This window comes from Kryptolebias marmoratus, linkage group LG8 (genome assembly GCF_001649575.2).
Source record: "Kryptolebias marmoratus isolate JLee-2015 linkage group LG8, ASM164957v2, whole genome shotgun sequence".
Classification (NCBI taxonomy): domain Eukaryota; kingdom Metazoa; phylum Chordata; class Actinopteri; order Cyprinodontiformes; family Rivulidae; genus Kryptolebias; species Kryptolebias marmoratus.
Window position 1 is genome coordinate 6,605,846 of NC_051437.1, and position 15,301 is coordinate 6,621,146.

The window sequence follows — 15,301 nt, forward strand, 5'->3', positions numbered from 1 at the left end:
TTCACAGTTTGTGGTTCTGAATTGTCCTCTGCAGGGCTGTAAGGGTGCATCCAATAGTGCTGAAATGTAAGTCTGAACCAAGCTATTTGATACTTTTTATTCACCTTTTGGGGAAAAAAAAAAAAATTATCAGTGCAGATCTTTTGCAAACTGCCTGGATGCAGTTCAGGTCTTTTCTTGCTTTTAGCTTCAATTCTATTAGAGCTGCACGTTTAACCACCTTGCCATGATCCAGTTTGTGGGATGGTGGCTCTGGTAATTGGGTCATCACAGCTGATGCGTCAAGGATAACAAAGAGGGCCACGTAGAGGAACTGTGACATAGATTAACCCTTTCAGATAAACAACAATATGGGTTATTTACACCATCGGAGGGCAGGAGCTTCCTTCTCTCCGAGTCAGGTCGGCGAGAACTTCCTGTGCACCATCTAAAAAGGAAGCAGGCTTGAATGGACAGCGTCAGGTCGCACGATTATTATTACATGGGATGTTCCCGACGTCACAACAGCATTGTCGTGTTGGGTGGGCGGGCGGGTGGGGAGGCACGCTGTTGATCAGCAGGCTGACGGGCTAAAAAGGGGGGGGTCAGAGTATGAGACGTCTCGGCTGTCGGCACAGGTTTATTTAAAAGCGGGGTGGTCTGAGATGACTGCAACGCGCAAAAATGCCAATGAAGACGCGAGGTGCGAGGGAGACGAAAGAAGGGACACACACACAGTGGATCCAGAAGAGGCCCGGGTTGTGAGAACCGGCCTGCACAATGTTCCATTGAAGGGTGGAAGACAATAAAGCTCACAGACACAGAGCTTCTTCCAGCCTCTTTTTTTTTTTTTTTTGGACAGTACACCAAGCCGACAGGGAAGAAAGCAGAGCACAGAATAGCTCCCAGTAAGCCAAAACCTACAGTGTAACACTCTGACATTTCGGTGAAATGGCTGAAATCCCCCCACTGAAAAACCCCTACACAGGCGTGATGTGTTCGGCAGTGGTAGGGCTGAGCTGGGAGTCTTCCCGGCATTTTTGTGGGTTAAACATGCAGCTTGGCTTGCACTAGAAAGACATACCAGACCTGTGAAGCATTCAGCTCCTTCCTGTCTACAAGCTTGGGAGACAGAGCTCACAAAAACAACGGTTTAAACAAAAAGCAGCTTCTACGTGAATTACTTGTACGTTAATTTCATTCAGTTGAATCATTTCTTACATCTAATCCCACACTTAGTAGAGACACAAGCTAAACTGCCTTAAACCCCGTAGAGCTGAGGGAAACACTGACCCATCATGTGAAAGTCAAAGTGTCAGTTCAGCTCACTGACAGACGACAGAAGAGAGATCACTTCCTCCAGGTGTTTCCTCCGGTCTGGAGTAAGCAGTGTGCCCCTGACGTCACTTTGTGACACCCTCCCGTGACCCCTCATACCTCACCCACCTTATCAACCGTGTCATGGATGTCAATGTGACTCCTGTGTCAGCCAAAAAGAGAGCTGGCTGCACCTCGGCACTTCCTGCAAGGAGGCCTAACAAGGATGCAAACCGGAAAAATGTAAAGAGAAACACAAATAAAAGACAATGACGGACTGGAGTGAAGCACAGTAGAGAATATGACCCTTTTAAAATGGTTGACAACTGTGCTACAAAGTAAAAAAAACAAAAAACGGACAGAATATGAGCTGGTCTTTGCAGGATCTTGGCAATGTCCCCCCTTTATGTGTGAGAGAGCTTGATAAGTCCTGGATAGTTCGCTAGATCGTGGTTTATCACTGTGGTGGCACAATGGGCTCCTAGGTGGCGGTGTATCTATGATAGGGGGCCTGCTAACACTGGTGTGGCTTGGTCATTAAGAGTTTAAAACAGGACTGGGCGAACTGGCATCATGCCCAGGCTGCAGTGACGATTATGACAAGGTTATGGAAACAATCTTGCACGTAAGCGATGCCCATGGCGATGACACTGTGCCAGCATGGCCTGATCTTCTGGTGCACAGCTGCATCCCTATAGGGTTCAAGAAAAACAAGCCTGGGTGGGCATAAGAACTTGGTGAGGGAAAAGGACAGCAACTCGGGAATGCCAAAAATACAAAAATAAAAATACTTATTTGGTGAGAACTAAGAGCACAGCAGCATCATGATTTGCCTTTATACTGAAGGAGGTTTTCTAAATTTGCCTCGATCCAGCCATGTTCTAATAAATCATGTACGTTGCGGAGAGTGGACCGTGATCGCCTTCCAGCGTGGAAGGGGCCATAACTGCCTGGGGTCACTTAGCGACACTGAAACATGGCTCTTTAATGAGCCACGGCAGATCTGCCCCACTTAGACCTACGGAGCAGAGTCATCAGCTCATAAGCTTCTTGCCCAAATCGCACTCTCCAAGGAAAACCACAACAAATGTCATAGAGAAGGGGGGAAACAATGAAAATGTAGAAAGCCGAATCCAACAAACAGACTAAACTGTCCATTTAGTGATTGTAAACAAAGTCAAAGGAAAAAGAAAACTGGTGGTTAAACTATAGAATAACAAACTCTGGGTTAATGTCAATGTTGATGTCAAACAGACAAAAATCTGAAAGCAATCAGAGTAAAAAAAAAAAGAAGGAAAAAAAAAAGCGCCTTTGTCATAATCCTATGAAGACAACTGCAAACAGTTTAGGGTACGTTTCGTCAGGCCACCTGACCACAAAGTTCCAGTTTCAGTGTTAGGGAGGATGTGGTGCTCTGTCGTCTTTGGGATTTGGGACAATAGTTTGGACAATTTGTTTTCATTGAGTGGCTCGAAGAGATCGATGTGCTGCCATTTTAGGACGACAGAAACACAGGAATAATATATTTCCCTAATATTTCAACCAGCCAGTTGCTTTGTGTGGAAAAAAAACTAAACAAAACAAAAAGCACAAACAAGACTTCTGGGTTAAGACAATATCTTACAGGAGGATTGAAATTTAGAAAATTAACTCTTCCAATCCACTGTATTCTGACTGTATTTTATTATTCACTTCACTGATTCTTTGTTTAACAGAACTCCAGTCAGATTGTGTTTGAGTGCTGGTCAGTTCATCAGGTTTTTATTAATGCTCAAAGATGTTTTAGGGTGTTTTTATGATCTTGTTGTAACTCGAGAGATGAGTGTCAGTAACAGAAGAGTCAGCAACAAGTCGTCTCCCCGAGGTCCTGCTCTTTAGTCGGAACCTGCTTTCAATATTGGAACGAGCTGACGCACTTCCTGACCCGTCCCCAGACCCGGTTCTGGCCCAGCAACGACCAAAAGTCTGCCCCCGCACACAGAGGAAGGCAAGGAGGATGGAAACTGGTAAGAAGAGGAGAGAGTGTGAGGCGGCGAGCGAGAGGGGTGGAACTAATCAGAAACAGATGCCGCGACACGTGTGATTCAGCATTTCAACTCTGAGCAGAGACGGAGCCCAGCGTCCGGACTTACAGTCAATTCTTTATTGCCCAGGTGGCAACAAAGAGTCACAGCTGTGCAGATGAAATCCCCACTCCTATGCAGAACGTTATCCCGTTTCCTGATCCACAGGGGCGATAACCGTGGAATAACCAGCAATCCTCCTCCTGAGACCACGGCTTTCCAAGCTGCTTAGTCATCAGGGGAGTCGTTTCACAGACACGACATTAAACAGAGAAATCTGTTAGTCAAAACTTTCTATTCTTCCTGCCAAATCCAGATCCAGCTGAGTGTGACGCTCAAACTATAACGAGTGCGGTGGTACAAAAAGGGCAACTACGGGTTATCGTGTCTGCTTTCAGCGAGCCTGACGCAGAGGCACAAGAGAAGAGCCGAGTCTGGAGGGCAGTACTTCACACACGGCGCCTGTAACTGGAGGGAAAACTTCAGGAACTTCAGCTCATCTCTGCCAGGACAGCTGAAATACACAAATGAGTCTAATCAATGGAGCTGAAATCTGACGGAACCAACAACCGGTAATAAATTACTAAACAGCCGACGGGAACCCAGAAGCTGAAGCTGAAGATGAAGTGTCCCCACAGGGTGGTTCCAGTACATGTTTAGGGTTCTGCGCCATCCATGTAAACAAACGGGACTTTGCCCCTATTAAAAGAAAGTTAAAAAACACCTTGAGTATTTTTTTTTAGGTGCTGACTCTTGTTGATTCGCCTAGTTCTTACCTTGCTGCTGTATGTTCTAATACTAATTTTTCTAAAATATAATGAGTTGCTTCATGCCTAACAAAAAGCTAATGTGACGTCATGATTGTGTGTGTGGTGGCATTGCCTACGTATTTACTGCAGACACTGGTTCCAAAAAATACAACATGGCAGATCCCACAAACCAGGACCTGCTGGCTTCAATTCCCAACAACAACAAAGTTTGACGTGTTCTTAACATACAATTGATGGAGGGAATAGAGTATTTTGGAATAGGGTTTTGGAATATTGGAAGAGTCATTAAAAGGTTTGAATCTGAAGATGTAACCGAGTTGTTGTTTAGGTGCCATTGCCTTTTTTCTTACCAGCTCCAGGTAGAAACACAGGGGTAATGTGTCAAGTTGTCAAGTCCACTCCCCCTCCTCCCATAATCAAATATGGACCAGCAAAAAAAAAAAAAACAACTTTCTTTTGTTAGGAATTCCCATCCCTAGTATTACAAATTATTATAAATCCTGATAAATCTTTATAACATTCTTTTAACCATGAGTCTGTGTAAAGTTTCATTGTGATGAACTTATAAAAAATGAGCATTTTAAACATTATGAGTCAAATAATGGAGACATAAAGAAAACCTATCCCCTTTATATACAGTGGAATGACTGTCAAATATTTAAACTACTTTATTCAGCTGTGCACTTTCTTAATAGAATTGGCGAAAAATGAAAGAAATTTGATTCTGGACTTCATGAATGCAGACTTAATCAGTACACCCTCCCAGGTCCATATCTATGTTCCCTGGTACCTGTGTTCTCCCGGGTTTGATAATGAAAGTCATGAAACATGCTTGGCTCCCCCCTTCAAATGTATTTTAATACAAATGTAAAAATACTGAATTACAGTGTAGGTACCAGGGAACATAGGGGATTGGGGGAACAAAGGTACCAGGGAACATTAGGGGTACTGGGAAACAATGGGGTTACCAGGGCACACCAGGGAGTACTGGGGAACATAGAGTATACCGAGGAACATAGGGGATCCATGGAACAATGGGTGTACAGGGGAACATAGGTGCTGTGGAATATAGCAGTGACCCCCACCCTCCCTAATATTCAGATATGGTCTTGAGAGGCAGCTAGATACTCACAAGATTCACAGAATCAAAATCACAAGAGAATCCATCTGCTCAGGCTCCAAGGTTCCCATTCTGGTTCAGCCAAAACACAAGACTGAGACTCTTCAGTTACAGGCAGATTTTTAGGGCTGTGTTAATCCGATCAATTAGCAACACTCCGGTACATAAATTCTCAATGTTCCTTTTATATTTAGATGGTTCTCTCTTTGCAGTCTTGTGCTGAAACACACGTCTTGTCTCTGGCTAATAAAAAATCTTCTCGTATGTATCAAACAAAAAGTAGAATTCTAGCCACATACAGCCTGAAGTGAACTGAGGCTTCCATTACCATAATCCAATCTGTTAAAAAACAAAACAAAATAAAAAAAAAACAAAAGCCAAGTTGTGAGGGATATTGTTCAGTCTCACTGTGAAGGGAGACCAAAGACTTATCAGAGTCAGAAATCTGCTCCAAGTCTGAGAGAGACTGTGTTCACTGGGCAGGCTTTTGTCTCTGAACTCCCCTGCCTCGCATTAGTCATTGCTGCTCCCTTTCATCATGGCTTGTGACAGGAATACAGATGCCAATTTGCTACAACTCGTCCATCATTTTCAGTTCAAATGTTGCCAGAGAGCTGATTCAGACTCTGCGTCACAGCAAGCCTGATCTCTGGCAAAGCACCAGTTTGGCGACCCTGAAAGAGAGTCAGAAAGGTCTGGCTGGATGCGCAGGCAGCTCCTGAGCCTTTTTTCAGCTCGCAGGATGTCCAACAGCAGCAGATTCACGGAGTTCTCCATGCAGCGTTTCTCTTTGGGTGCTCAGAATACAAAACGTCTCGCTATTCATCAGATCAAAGTGTGCGGGACAGCCAGGGCTTCAGCGTTTTAACAGATTCTTCATTTGACGAAATGATCAGTTAACTTCCAGGATACAGGATGTAGAAAAACACCCAGCCTTTGTTACAGTGTATGAAAGAATTCACCTGGGTTTATGGACTCCTCTGCAAAACTTAAAGCTTAGAAACATAAAGACCTGCCGCTGAATCAAGGGGAAAAAAAGGAGACAACTACTAACCCAGATGGAAATGCTTAAGTTCTTAAAAAAACTTATGTTTAGTATATAGTTTCATAACAGTTCTCACAATATGTCCCTCTTTTTTCTCCTTGGCCTTATCAACCCATGAAAAAAAGCTGAAGATCTGGATTTTCTTAAGACGGACTGCTGAAAAAAAAAAAAGTACTTGTTCAAATGACAAATTAAAGTGATAGTCCAGTCAACTCTGAAGTGGTGTTTCGTCAAATAGTTATCCAGAGTACCTTATGAGCCACAACATCAGTTATAAAGCAACAATGTTTGGAGGAAGAGGCAAAAGTCTAGCCAAACGAGAGCCTGATTTTTCACATTTTTAAGACTTTTAAGACAACTCTCTCTCAAAAACAACATACCGCTGTGAAATAACGCTACATTAGCTTATATTAAAGCTCAATGCGTTTGCATGACACAGTTTGTTTAGCTCAGCTGGTTCTATAACAGCACGACGTCCGTGTTACTAAGGGAGTTTAAGTGCATATAGAGAGTATTTATGCTGATGGTTCTGAGGATGCTGCCTGATCAGAGCATCTAGTCAGTCAGAGGTTGACTCAACTACTGGCTGACTGATACATTCAGCCTCAGGACATGTAAGCCTGAAAATGTTTAAACAATCGGCCATTAGCCTAGCCTGGATGAAGACTTTTGCCTCTTTCTCCACACTCTGTCCTTTATAACATGTCACGGCTGATAAGGTACTAACATTGATAACTATTAGACAGGACGTCACTTCAGTGTTGATCGGACTATCCCTTTAAAGTCAAACCCTGATGATATCATCTCATTTTACAGTGTTTCACAAGCACAGCTCACTATGTTCGTTTTGGCCGATGATTAAATCTTTAAGTCCAGATTTGTTAGAAAAAATAAAATATCCAAATTTTGCAAATAAATTTTTTTATTTTTGCTTCTAGATAAAAGTTGCAGAGTTGAGTTCTGGTGCATTCCACAAGCACCAGGTCATTACCTTTCCTTTTTTTATTATTTTAACTTTTCGTTAGAGTTACAGTTGCACCTACGTTCAGCAGTAAATGTGTATCTCAATGACCTCCTGGTGGTAGAATCAGTTCGAAACTTTAGTATCAAAGTTCACCATGAGTACATTTTTTTCTTAACAAAGGTCTCTGTCATATTAAGCCACGACACATTACAAAAAGGGTGTATGAGTTTAAATTAGACATGGATGCATCTATGGACGTCTTTTCTAAAATTAAACTGAAAACTGAAGGACGGCTCTAAATTTCAGCACTTTCATTGTAATATAAAGCCAAAGATTGAGTAGGAATCTCTGTTTGATACAAGTCTGTACAGTTTTTACATCTGATTGAACATAAAAATGGTAACCGTCACTACTGTGAAGTCCAAAGTTAGTCCTGAGCCATCTATTTAGTGTGGAGACCTTTATCCAAGTATACCCTACATGGCCTGGAGCCTGGAGGCCTCGAATGAAAACAGCTGTTCATCTGATCTGGAAGTACAAAGATAAAGGGTCTTATTAGCCAACAATGCAGAGCGTTCGCAGCCGGAGTGACGCGGTGGAGTCACGGCGCTTCAGGTGTCCCTGTCTGTCTGAGCTAATTCGCCTCAAGATGACGACAAGTAGCCGTTCAGCCTCCAGGTGGGACAGCTTGCTGTTCGTGGGACTGAGCGAGCAAAAGTAGGCCAATCCCCGATTAAGACACGGAACCGTTCACTAGCACTGCGCTGACTTAATCCCCCCCCCACCGCCGTCACTTTCATTACCTGGAGCTCATGGGGAAGACGCTGAGGAAGCCCAGCAGACTGTTCAATGTGAGCACCTTCAGCCAAGCATAAAACCAAAAAACCTAAACAGGAGATGGGTAAACTCGCCCTTTTTTTTCTAATGTTTTTGACAAAACTGTTTAGTTTGCTCAGATGAGCCCTTAATTTCTATGTAGCTAATTTAGACATGATATTTACAGACTTCTGTGGTGCATTCAGGAGCTTGAACAACTCCCAAGTTGTCTCGGACGGTTCCAGAGAAAACGGCTTCACATTGAGAGCGATGCTACCACTCTGCTTCATGCTCCCGGCCTTCACGCTGTCACAACGAGGGCCCCCGAGAGCCCGAACAATCGGAGCAGAAGGTGAGAAGCTGAACGCTGCCTGCACGCTTGTTCTGGACGATCTGCTTTTTGTTGCGATCTGACCCTTTGGTTAGCGCCAATCATCCCCAACTTTCTTTGAAGACAGACCCAGAACCTGATTTTGGAGAACGGAGCTGAACTTCTCCCGCTTAGGCCCGTTACACAATTTTTGGTGTAGTCGGGGTCAAACACAAGGCTAACCTGCCAAAGAATGGAAGCAATGTTCATCAATAAACTAACAAACATTTAATGGCAAGAAGTAAATCATTACCAGGACAAATGAAAACGGATGTTTTTGAACAGAGGTGGTCATGTGTGAAGCTCTATTTGAATAAATGAGTGAAGGACGTGGACTACCGCAACAAATACAAACAAATACAAGTACTGTGATCAAATGTCAAATTGTTCAACTAGTTCGTAAAGGACCCTGAATTGAGTTGGACTCCTTTTTCATATGTAACTGTTATTTCAAAGTGCAACTTTATTTTATTTGTGTCATAAATACTGCACTTGTGCCACTGTGACACTTTGTCAGAAAAGGTTATATTCTGTAAATCAATAAAAAAAATAAAAAAGATTAAAAAAAAGGGAGAAAGCCAATATGATGGAGCGTTTCCCACCGTCGGCTGGAAGGAGTCCCAGTCCTGAGAAAAGCTCCCCCTCGGCTGAGCAGTAGGGTCACTGACACAGATTCAAGTTGGAAGGAGGTCAAGCTGAATTAGAGCAGAAACAACAGGACCTCAGAAAAGAAAATCCCTTCCAGCTCCCTGCAGCTGGAGATGCAGAGCCGCCACAAGTCCGAGAAAGACAAAGACCATCTGACAAACGCGACTCCAGAAGCTCAACAGGAAGACTGCGAGGCCTCTCTCACATGCTCTTGTCATGAGCCCGATTGAAGTGAAGGCAGCCAAGGGCCCTCTGATTTCTGTGATATATGGAAAACACAGAGCTGGACGTTTAGAGGTGAATTTGGGACAAGAATTGATCCGTTCATCCATCCAGCCGTCGAATCTGAGCCGATCCAGCCACTTTCTCACAAGGCTGACAATCAAAGCCAGTGGGCACCACAGGTCAGTGGCCTTGGACTCCCCGTCTGTCCAAGCTCTCTGGCTCTGCCGGGTGACTCTCTGTGCCCCCAGCTGTCGTCATGGGGGGAACCCCCTCTGCCCCGGGGCCACTCGGACACAGAGAAGAAAGTCTGTCCCCCAGCTGAAGAGACAAACTCAAAGGACAATAGTCAGATTCTGATGAAGGACAGGAAGCTCGGGACACTGGACAAACTCAGACACTTTCACAGACTTTCAGAGGCTATGAGAGCAAAACAACGTAAGGCTCACGGTAAAAAAAAAAAAAATTGGGTGAGTTATTTCTAAATGTAAGACTTCTGCTGGTTCTGTTAGTTCATATCAACCTCAACAAAGTGTGATCTCTGGTTAACACAGAGTTTGGGCAACAGAGTCATCAGTGCATACCAAGACAGATGTGCAGCCCACCGCCGGCTGCAGTGACACATCTGTCTGAGTCAGAGACTCAATGTCCAGAGACTAAACCCAGTTTGTTCAGGAGAAAGTCACATCCTTTTGACTGGATGTGTGTGTCCAGTAAGCTAATCAGATGTGCAAAATTAGATTAATAAAGTCAAAAACTTTGTTAATGACTCTCAGCTACTACCACACCAAATTTGAGCCCAGTATCTGTAAAATTGGCTGTTTTTTTGTGATCCCAACGGTCAGTTGTCTGTGGCAGCCATCGTGATACGGGTTGACTCAGTTGTAGATGTACATCTAATGATTACTTTCTAAGAATTTGATTCAAATCGAAACAATGTCTAATGTCTATTCCTCTGGAAACTGAATCATTTGGAAGCTTCTGTAAAATACTTCTGCCTCACTGCAAGGGAAACTCACTTAAGTCCCGCCTCTATCAGCGGTAGGTTTGATTTCCTGCAGAGCAGGAAGATGTAGGCCACAGGTCAGGTAAGGAAAAAAAAAAGGTTCAACGCAGTCTAACAAACAGCCAAACGAATGAACCCGTTCCTCCAGAAGTTTGGAGCCAAGCAAAACGGTACGAGTGAGGAAAGGGGAAGAGAAAGGAAAGTAGAGAGGGAGAACAATGAGGAGGAGGAGGAGGAGGAGGAGGAGGAGGAGGAGGAGGAGTGAGTGGGGTACGATGTCCAAATACCATCCTGTCCGGCTGAAGCTGAGCCAAAAGTGAAAACTGAAACCTGACTGGGAACCAAAGTAGGTGAGCTTCAGCTCATGTTTGTAACAGATAAGAGCTCCAACGTGTCCATCAACAGTCTCCACTCCCAAATGGACCAATTAGAGAAGTGCGGTGATTTTATCGTAATCACATAATTATACGGCTTGCCTAGCATTCCTTGAAGGAATGCATATCGCCCGCCGAGCCTCAGATCATCTTATGATGAGAAATGATGGAGTTTTAGTTTATGATCCAGTCACATGTTGAGTGATCTGTTGGCAGCTGGAGCATGTCTTGTGAATGACTCTCAGCTACCACCACACTAAATTATAGCTGAAAACTTGTAAAAAAAAAAAAAAAAAAATGGCAGAGGCTTAGCCTTTACTGTGTTGGCTAAGGTTGGTAGGCTGGGACGGCCATCTTGAACGGGGTGACTCCAAAAGTTAATAACTTGTAGACGTGGTGCCAGTGATTACTGTGAGAGATGGATGAGAGATTTTCTAACAGACAACTTTCAACATCGTCATTACCTGCAGCGGTTAACCAGGCTAATAATCAGCTACTACCACGGCAAATTTGAGCTCAGTATTTGCAGTATTGCCTGAGTTATAGCCATATTGTGTTTCCTAAGGTGAGTCGGCTGTAACGGCCATCTTGAATAGGGTTGACTCCAGATTTGAATGCTTTGTAGATGTACGTCCAATGGTTACTTTCTGAGAGTTTGATTTAAAATCCAGCCACTAGTTTGTGCTGATATTTTCCTAATGAACACAAAGGCACACGGGTAAAAACATTATTATTATTAAAAATGTTGGCAATTGAAGCCATTTTAAGGCGGCAGTCATCCACTTTGGTCTTCGCCGTAGTCCTGTCGGACTTTAACTCTAGTTCTCCCAAATGAGGCCATTTAGAGAGCCGCCCACAACCCACTCCAATATGTTTGAGCTCAGCTAAAACAACAACAACAAAAAAAGTGGGCCGGTCCGATCAATAATGCGATCCATCAGCAGGCGGTTTCTGACTCTTCCTGCTTCCTCCCAGCCCTCCACGTCCAGGGTCGTTACATGACGCTCGCGACACGTTCAGCGCCGCGAAAAACCCTCATCAGAGGCTTTCACCGTGTTTGCTTCGTCACTTTTCAGAATGTCTTCTGCTCGTTTTACCCGTCCCGGGCAGCCTGAGCTCGCTGCTGGCTGCAGGGGACGCTCGCAGGGGACTCTTCGTCAGGCCACGGGGAAAATGTGAAAATAGGAGAAGGAGGAGGCCTGTTTCATTCCATGTTCACAGATAAGAGACAACTCCATCCACCCGACATCGTGTCCCACAGACAGAGAGGGATCTCAGCGCTGCAGAGAATGCCTTAGGCGTCTCGCCGCGGCCTCGGCTGCAGCATGAAACAAGGAAGAGAGAGAGAAAGAGAGAGAGAGACACAGCTGCAGACGGCGGTTATTAAGGTGTGGAAGGCTTTGATTTCCAAGCCAAGGTTTCATCTGCTGAAGGACACGAGTGTGGAAGAGTAACGTAATAGTCGTGAAAACTCTTCACGAGAGTACTTCAGGTTCCTGTTCTTTCAGAAATGTGGCTTTGTGCCATTTTCATTCATTTCTTTTTCCCTTCCCTTCCTTTTATATAAAGCACTGTCTACACCACTCTGGATTATTTTAAATCAGATTTTTATAACAAAACAACTTTGTATTCAATGCATCCATGAGATATATAACCTCTGAGAAACGATGATGTAGCAGCCCCTCTATCGCTTCGTGCCCTAGAAACCACAACAACAATAGGGCCCTTATTTTTTTTTTCTACACCTGTGTCACTCATGCTGATCCTGAAGCTTTGATCATGTGGGGAAAACTAGCAATACCTGAGAAAATGTTTAATCAAGCTAAGAATGATGTTCAGATCGGTGACAAGGGACTGCAGGATCCCTTGTCTCTGATCCTGTTTGTGGCGTTCACGGACAGGATCTCAAGGCGCCGTCCTGGTGAGCAGGATGTCTGGTTCAGGAACCTCGGGGTCTCGTCTCTGCTTTTTTACGCATGATGTGGTTCTTTTAGCGTCTTCAGGCCATGACCTTCAGCGTGTACTGGGACGGTTCGCAGCCGAGTGTGAAGCGGTTGGGATGAGAGTCAGCTCCTCTAAGTCTGAGGCCATGGTTCTCAACCAGAAACAGGTGGAACGGGAATGAGTCCCTGCCTCACATGGAGGAGTTCAAATACCTGGGAGTCTTGTTCACGAGTGATGGTAGGAAGGAGCGGGAGATGGATCGACGGATCGGGGCCTCGTCTGCAGTAATGAGGAAGTTGCTCCGGATGGATGTGGTGAAGACAGACTTGAGTCGAAAGGAAAAACTCTCGATTTATTGACCCATCTTCGTTCCAACCCTCACCTATGGTCAGGAGGTTTGGATCATGACTGAAAGAATGAGATCCTGGATATGAGCTTCCTTCGTAGGGTGGCCGGGCTCAGCCTTAGAGATAAGGTGAGGAGCTGTGTCATCTGGGGGGAGCTCAGAGTAGATCAGTGGAGTTTTCTACGGGGAAAACCGTTTGTCTTGGGTAAACTCAAGAACCAGCTGAGGTGGTTCAGGCATCTGGAAGCCTCCCTTTGGAGGTTTTTCGGGCATGTCCCACTGGGAAGAGACCTTGGGACAGACCCAGAACTCTCTGGAGGGATTATGTATCCTCTCTGGCCTGGGAACGCCTTGGAGGAGCTGGAGAGTGTCGTTGGCGAGAGGGAGGTCTGGGTCTCCCTCCTGGACCTGTTGCCCCCTGCGACCCGACCACGGAGAAGAATGATTCTTCTCTGCGTGTCATTAATGTGAGAAGTGGCGTGGGTATTTCAGCCTTTCATTAGGCCCCCCCCTCACACTGATCGACGTTCCCACTACAGTGTCATAAATCTACCAGTACGAGGATGGTTTTTGCAAAGTATTTGTGATATCTTGAGGCAAGAACTCCATATTCTGTAGGGTTACCATTACCCATGATAGAGTGTGACAGGTCCATGATGGTTGGGAGCGCAGAACTTCCGCAGCAAGATTGTGGTGCTTCAGCGTCATGGTGGCAGCATATTCATGATGTGAGGCCCACATGCACCGGTGTGGCTTAGTTGTTGATCACTGGACCAGCCACAGTGACCTCATGTCAAAGCTGCGACCCCATAACCCTCGTTCTGGGTCACCGATCAGTGACCAATAATCACTAATCAGGTAGCAGAATGTGGACTGGAAGAAAACCAGCAGCTGTTTAGTCTTTATTTCTACGTTTCTACAGTTTATCAGAACAAAAACTTGCTGTTTTTAGGGTCTTGAGTTACATTTTGTTTCAGAATACCAAGCAGTTCAGTCAATAATGATGAGAGTTACTGATCAGTAAGTAATAATCAATAACTGTGTCCAACAGAGTTTGGACAGATTTATGCTTTTATGAATGTTTTATCTTAGATCGTATTGGTAGCTCATCGATCATACACCTAAAAACAGATCTGACCCCACAACAAACAAACAAACAAACAAACAAACAAACAAACAACATGTCCCAGCTGCGTCAGAGGACAAACGGGGGACTCTCTGAGACATCATCAGACTTCAGAGCCGCTCTCCGCCCTCCTTACCTGAAGCGGGGAGAGTCCTTGATGCAGTCTTCAAAATCCACCGTCATCATGGAGCGGACCGAAGTTTCCTCGCGCTTTAAAACCCGGGGCTCATCTCCTGTGGTAAAGTACCCGTACGGTGTGAGCTCTGGGCGGACCGACGCGCTTTGAAACCGCTCAGCGTGGACCCTCTGCTGCGTTCAAGAGCCTCCCCCACGGGCTCGGAATTCACAACTCCGCCTAGCCCCGCTCGCGTTAGAGATGCTTCGGCGCACTCGCCCCTCTTCATGGGTAGTTAGATCTAAGATAGCAAAAAGAATAAAAACAAACTATAACAACGCAGTGTGTTTACTTTACTATGTTACAGGGGAAATAAAGTCAAATAAACTGCCTGTTCCTGCGTCATAAACAGTAAATAAAACATTCAGCGTTAAAACTGGAAATGTTGAGCGCTGAATGATTTTTGCTAACATTTGTTGAAGCTGAAACTGAGTAATAAAAGGTAAAACAAGCAGAACAGAGGCTAAACGCTGTGACTAAAACCTTAAACTCGCAAAACGTAAGCTAAAAACTAAAATGAACAAAACCTAAGCTAAAGTCTAAACTGCATAGACAGTAGCTAAAAGGTAAATTTTGTAAAACAATGGATAAAACACCTTAAATTAGCAAAACCTAAGACAAAGGCTAAAATTGCAAAAACAGTGACTAAAAGCTAAAACTAGCAAAGCCTGAGCTAAAATCTAAAATGCATAAAACAGAAGCTAAAAAGTAAAGTTAGCGAAGATGCAACTAAATGCTAAAGTTAGCACAACAGTGGCTAAAACTATCCAAGCCTAAGCTAAAAGATAGAATTAGCAAAACCATAGCTGAAAGTTCAAATTTGCAAAACGATCGATAAAACTTTTTGTTTTTTAAACCCATAACTAAAAGCTACAATTAGCAAAGCTGTAGCTAAAAGCAAAAATGAGCAATCCAGTAGCTAAAAGCTAAATGTAGCGAAACTGTACCTAAAAGCTAAAGTTAACTAGGCAGTAGCTAAAAGCTAAAATGAGTTTAAGAAGAAAGAAATAGCTTAA

At 44.3% G+C, this 15,301-nt stretch overlaps 1 protein-coding gene across 2 annotated transcripts in view; it reads right to left on the reverse strand.

The window, feature by feature from the left end:
* acap3a (ArfGAP with coiled-coil, ankyrin repeat and PH domains 3a) overlaps positions 1-14,425 on the reverse strand; it is a 68,941-nt gene extending 54,516 nt beyond the window's left edge. The window contains exon 1 of one of the 2 annotated variants that reach the window (XM_017419235.3): positions 14,247-14,425. In XM_017419235.3, coding sequence (XP_017274724.1) covers positions 14,247-14,296 — 50 coding nt within the window. In that variant the 5' untranslated portion in view covers positions 14,297-14,425. The remainder of the gene's footprint in view (positions 1-14,246) is intronic. The other variant, XM_017419234.3, reaches the window with a different exon arrangement.
* Between the last annotated feature and the right edge of the window lie 876 nt (positions 14,426-15,301).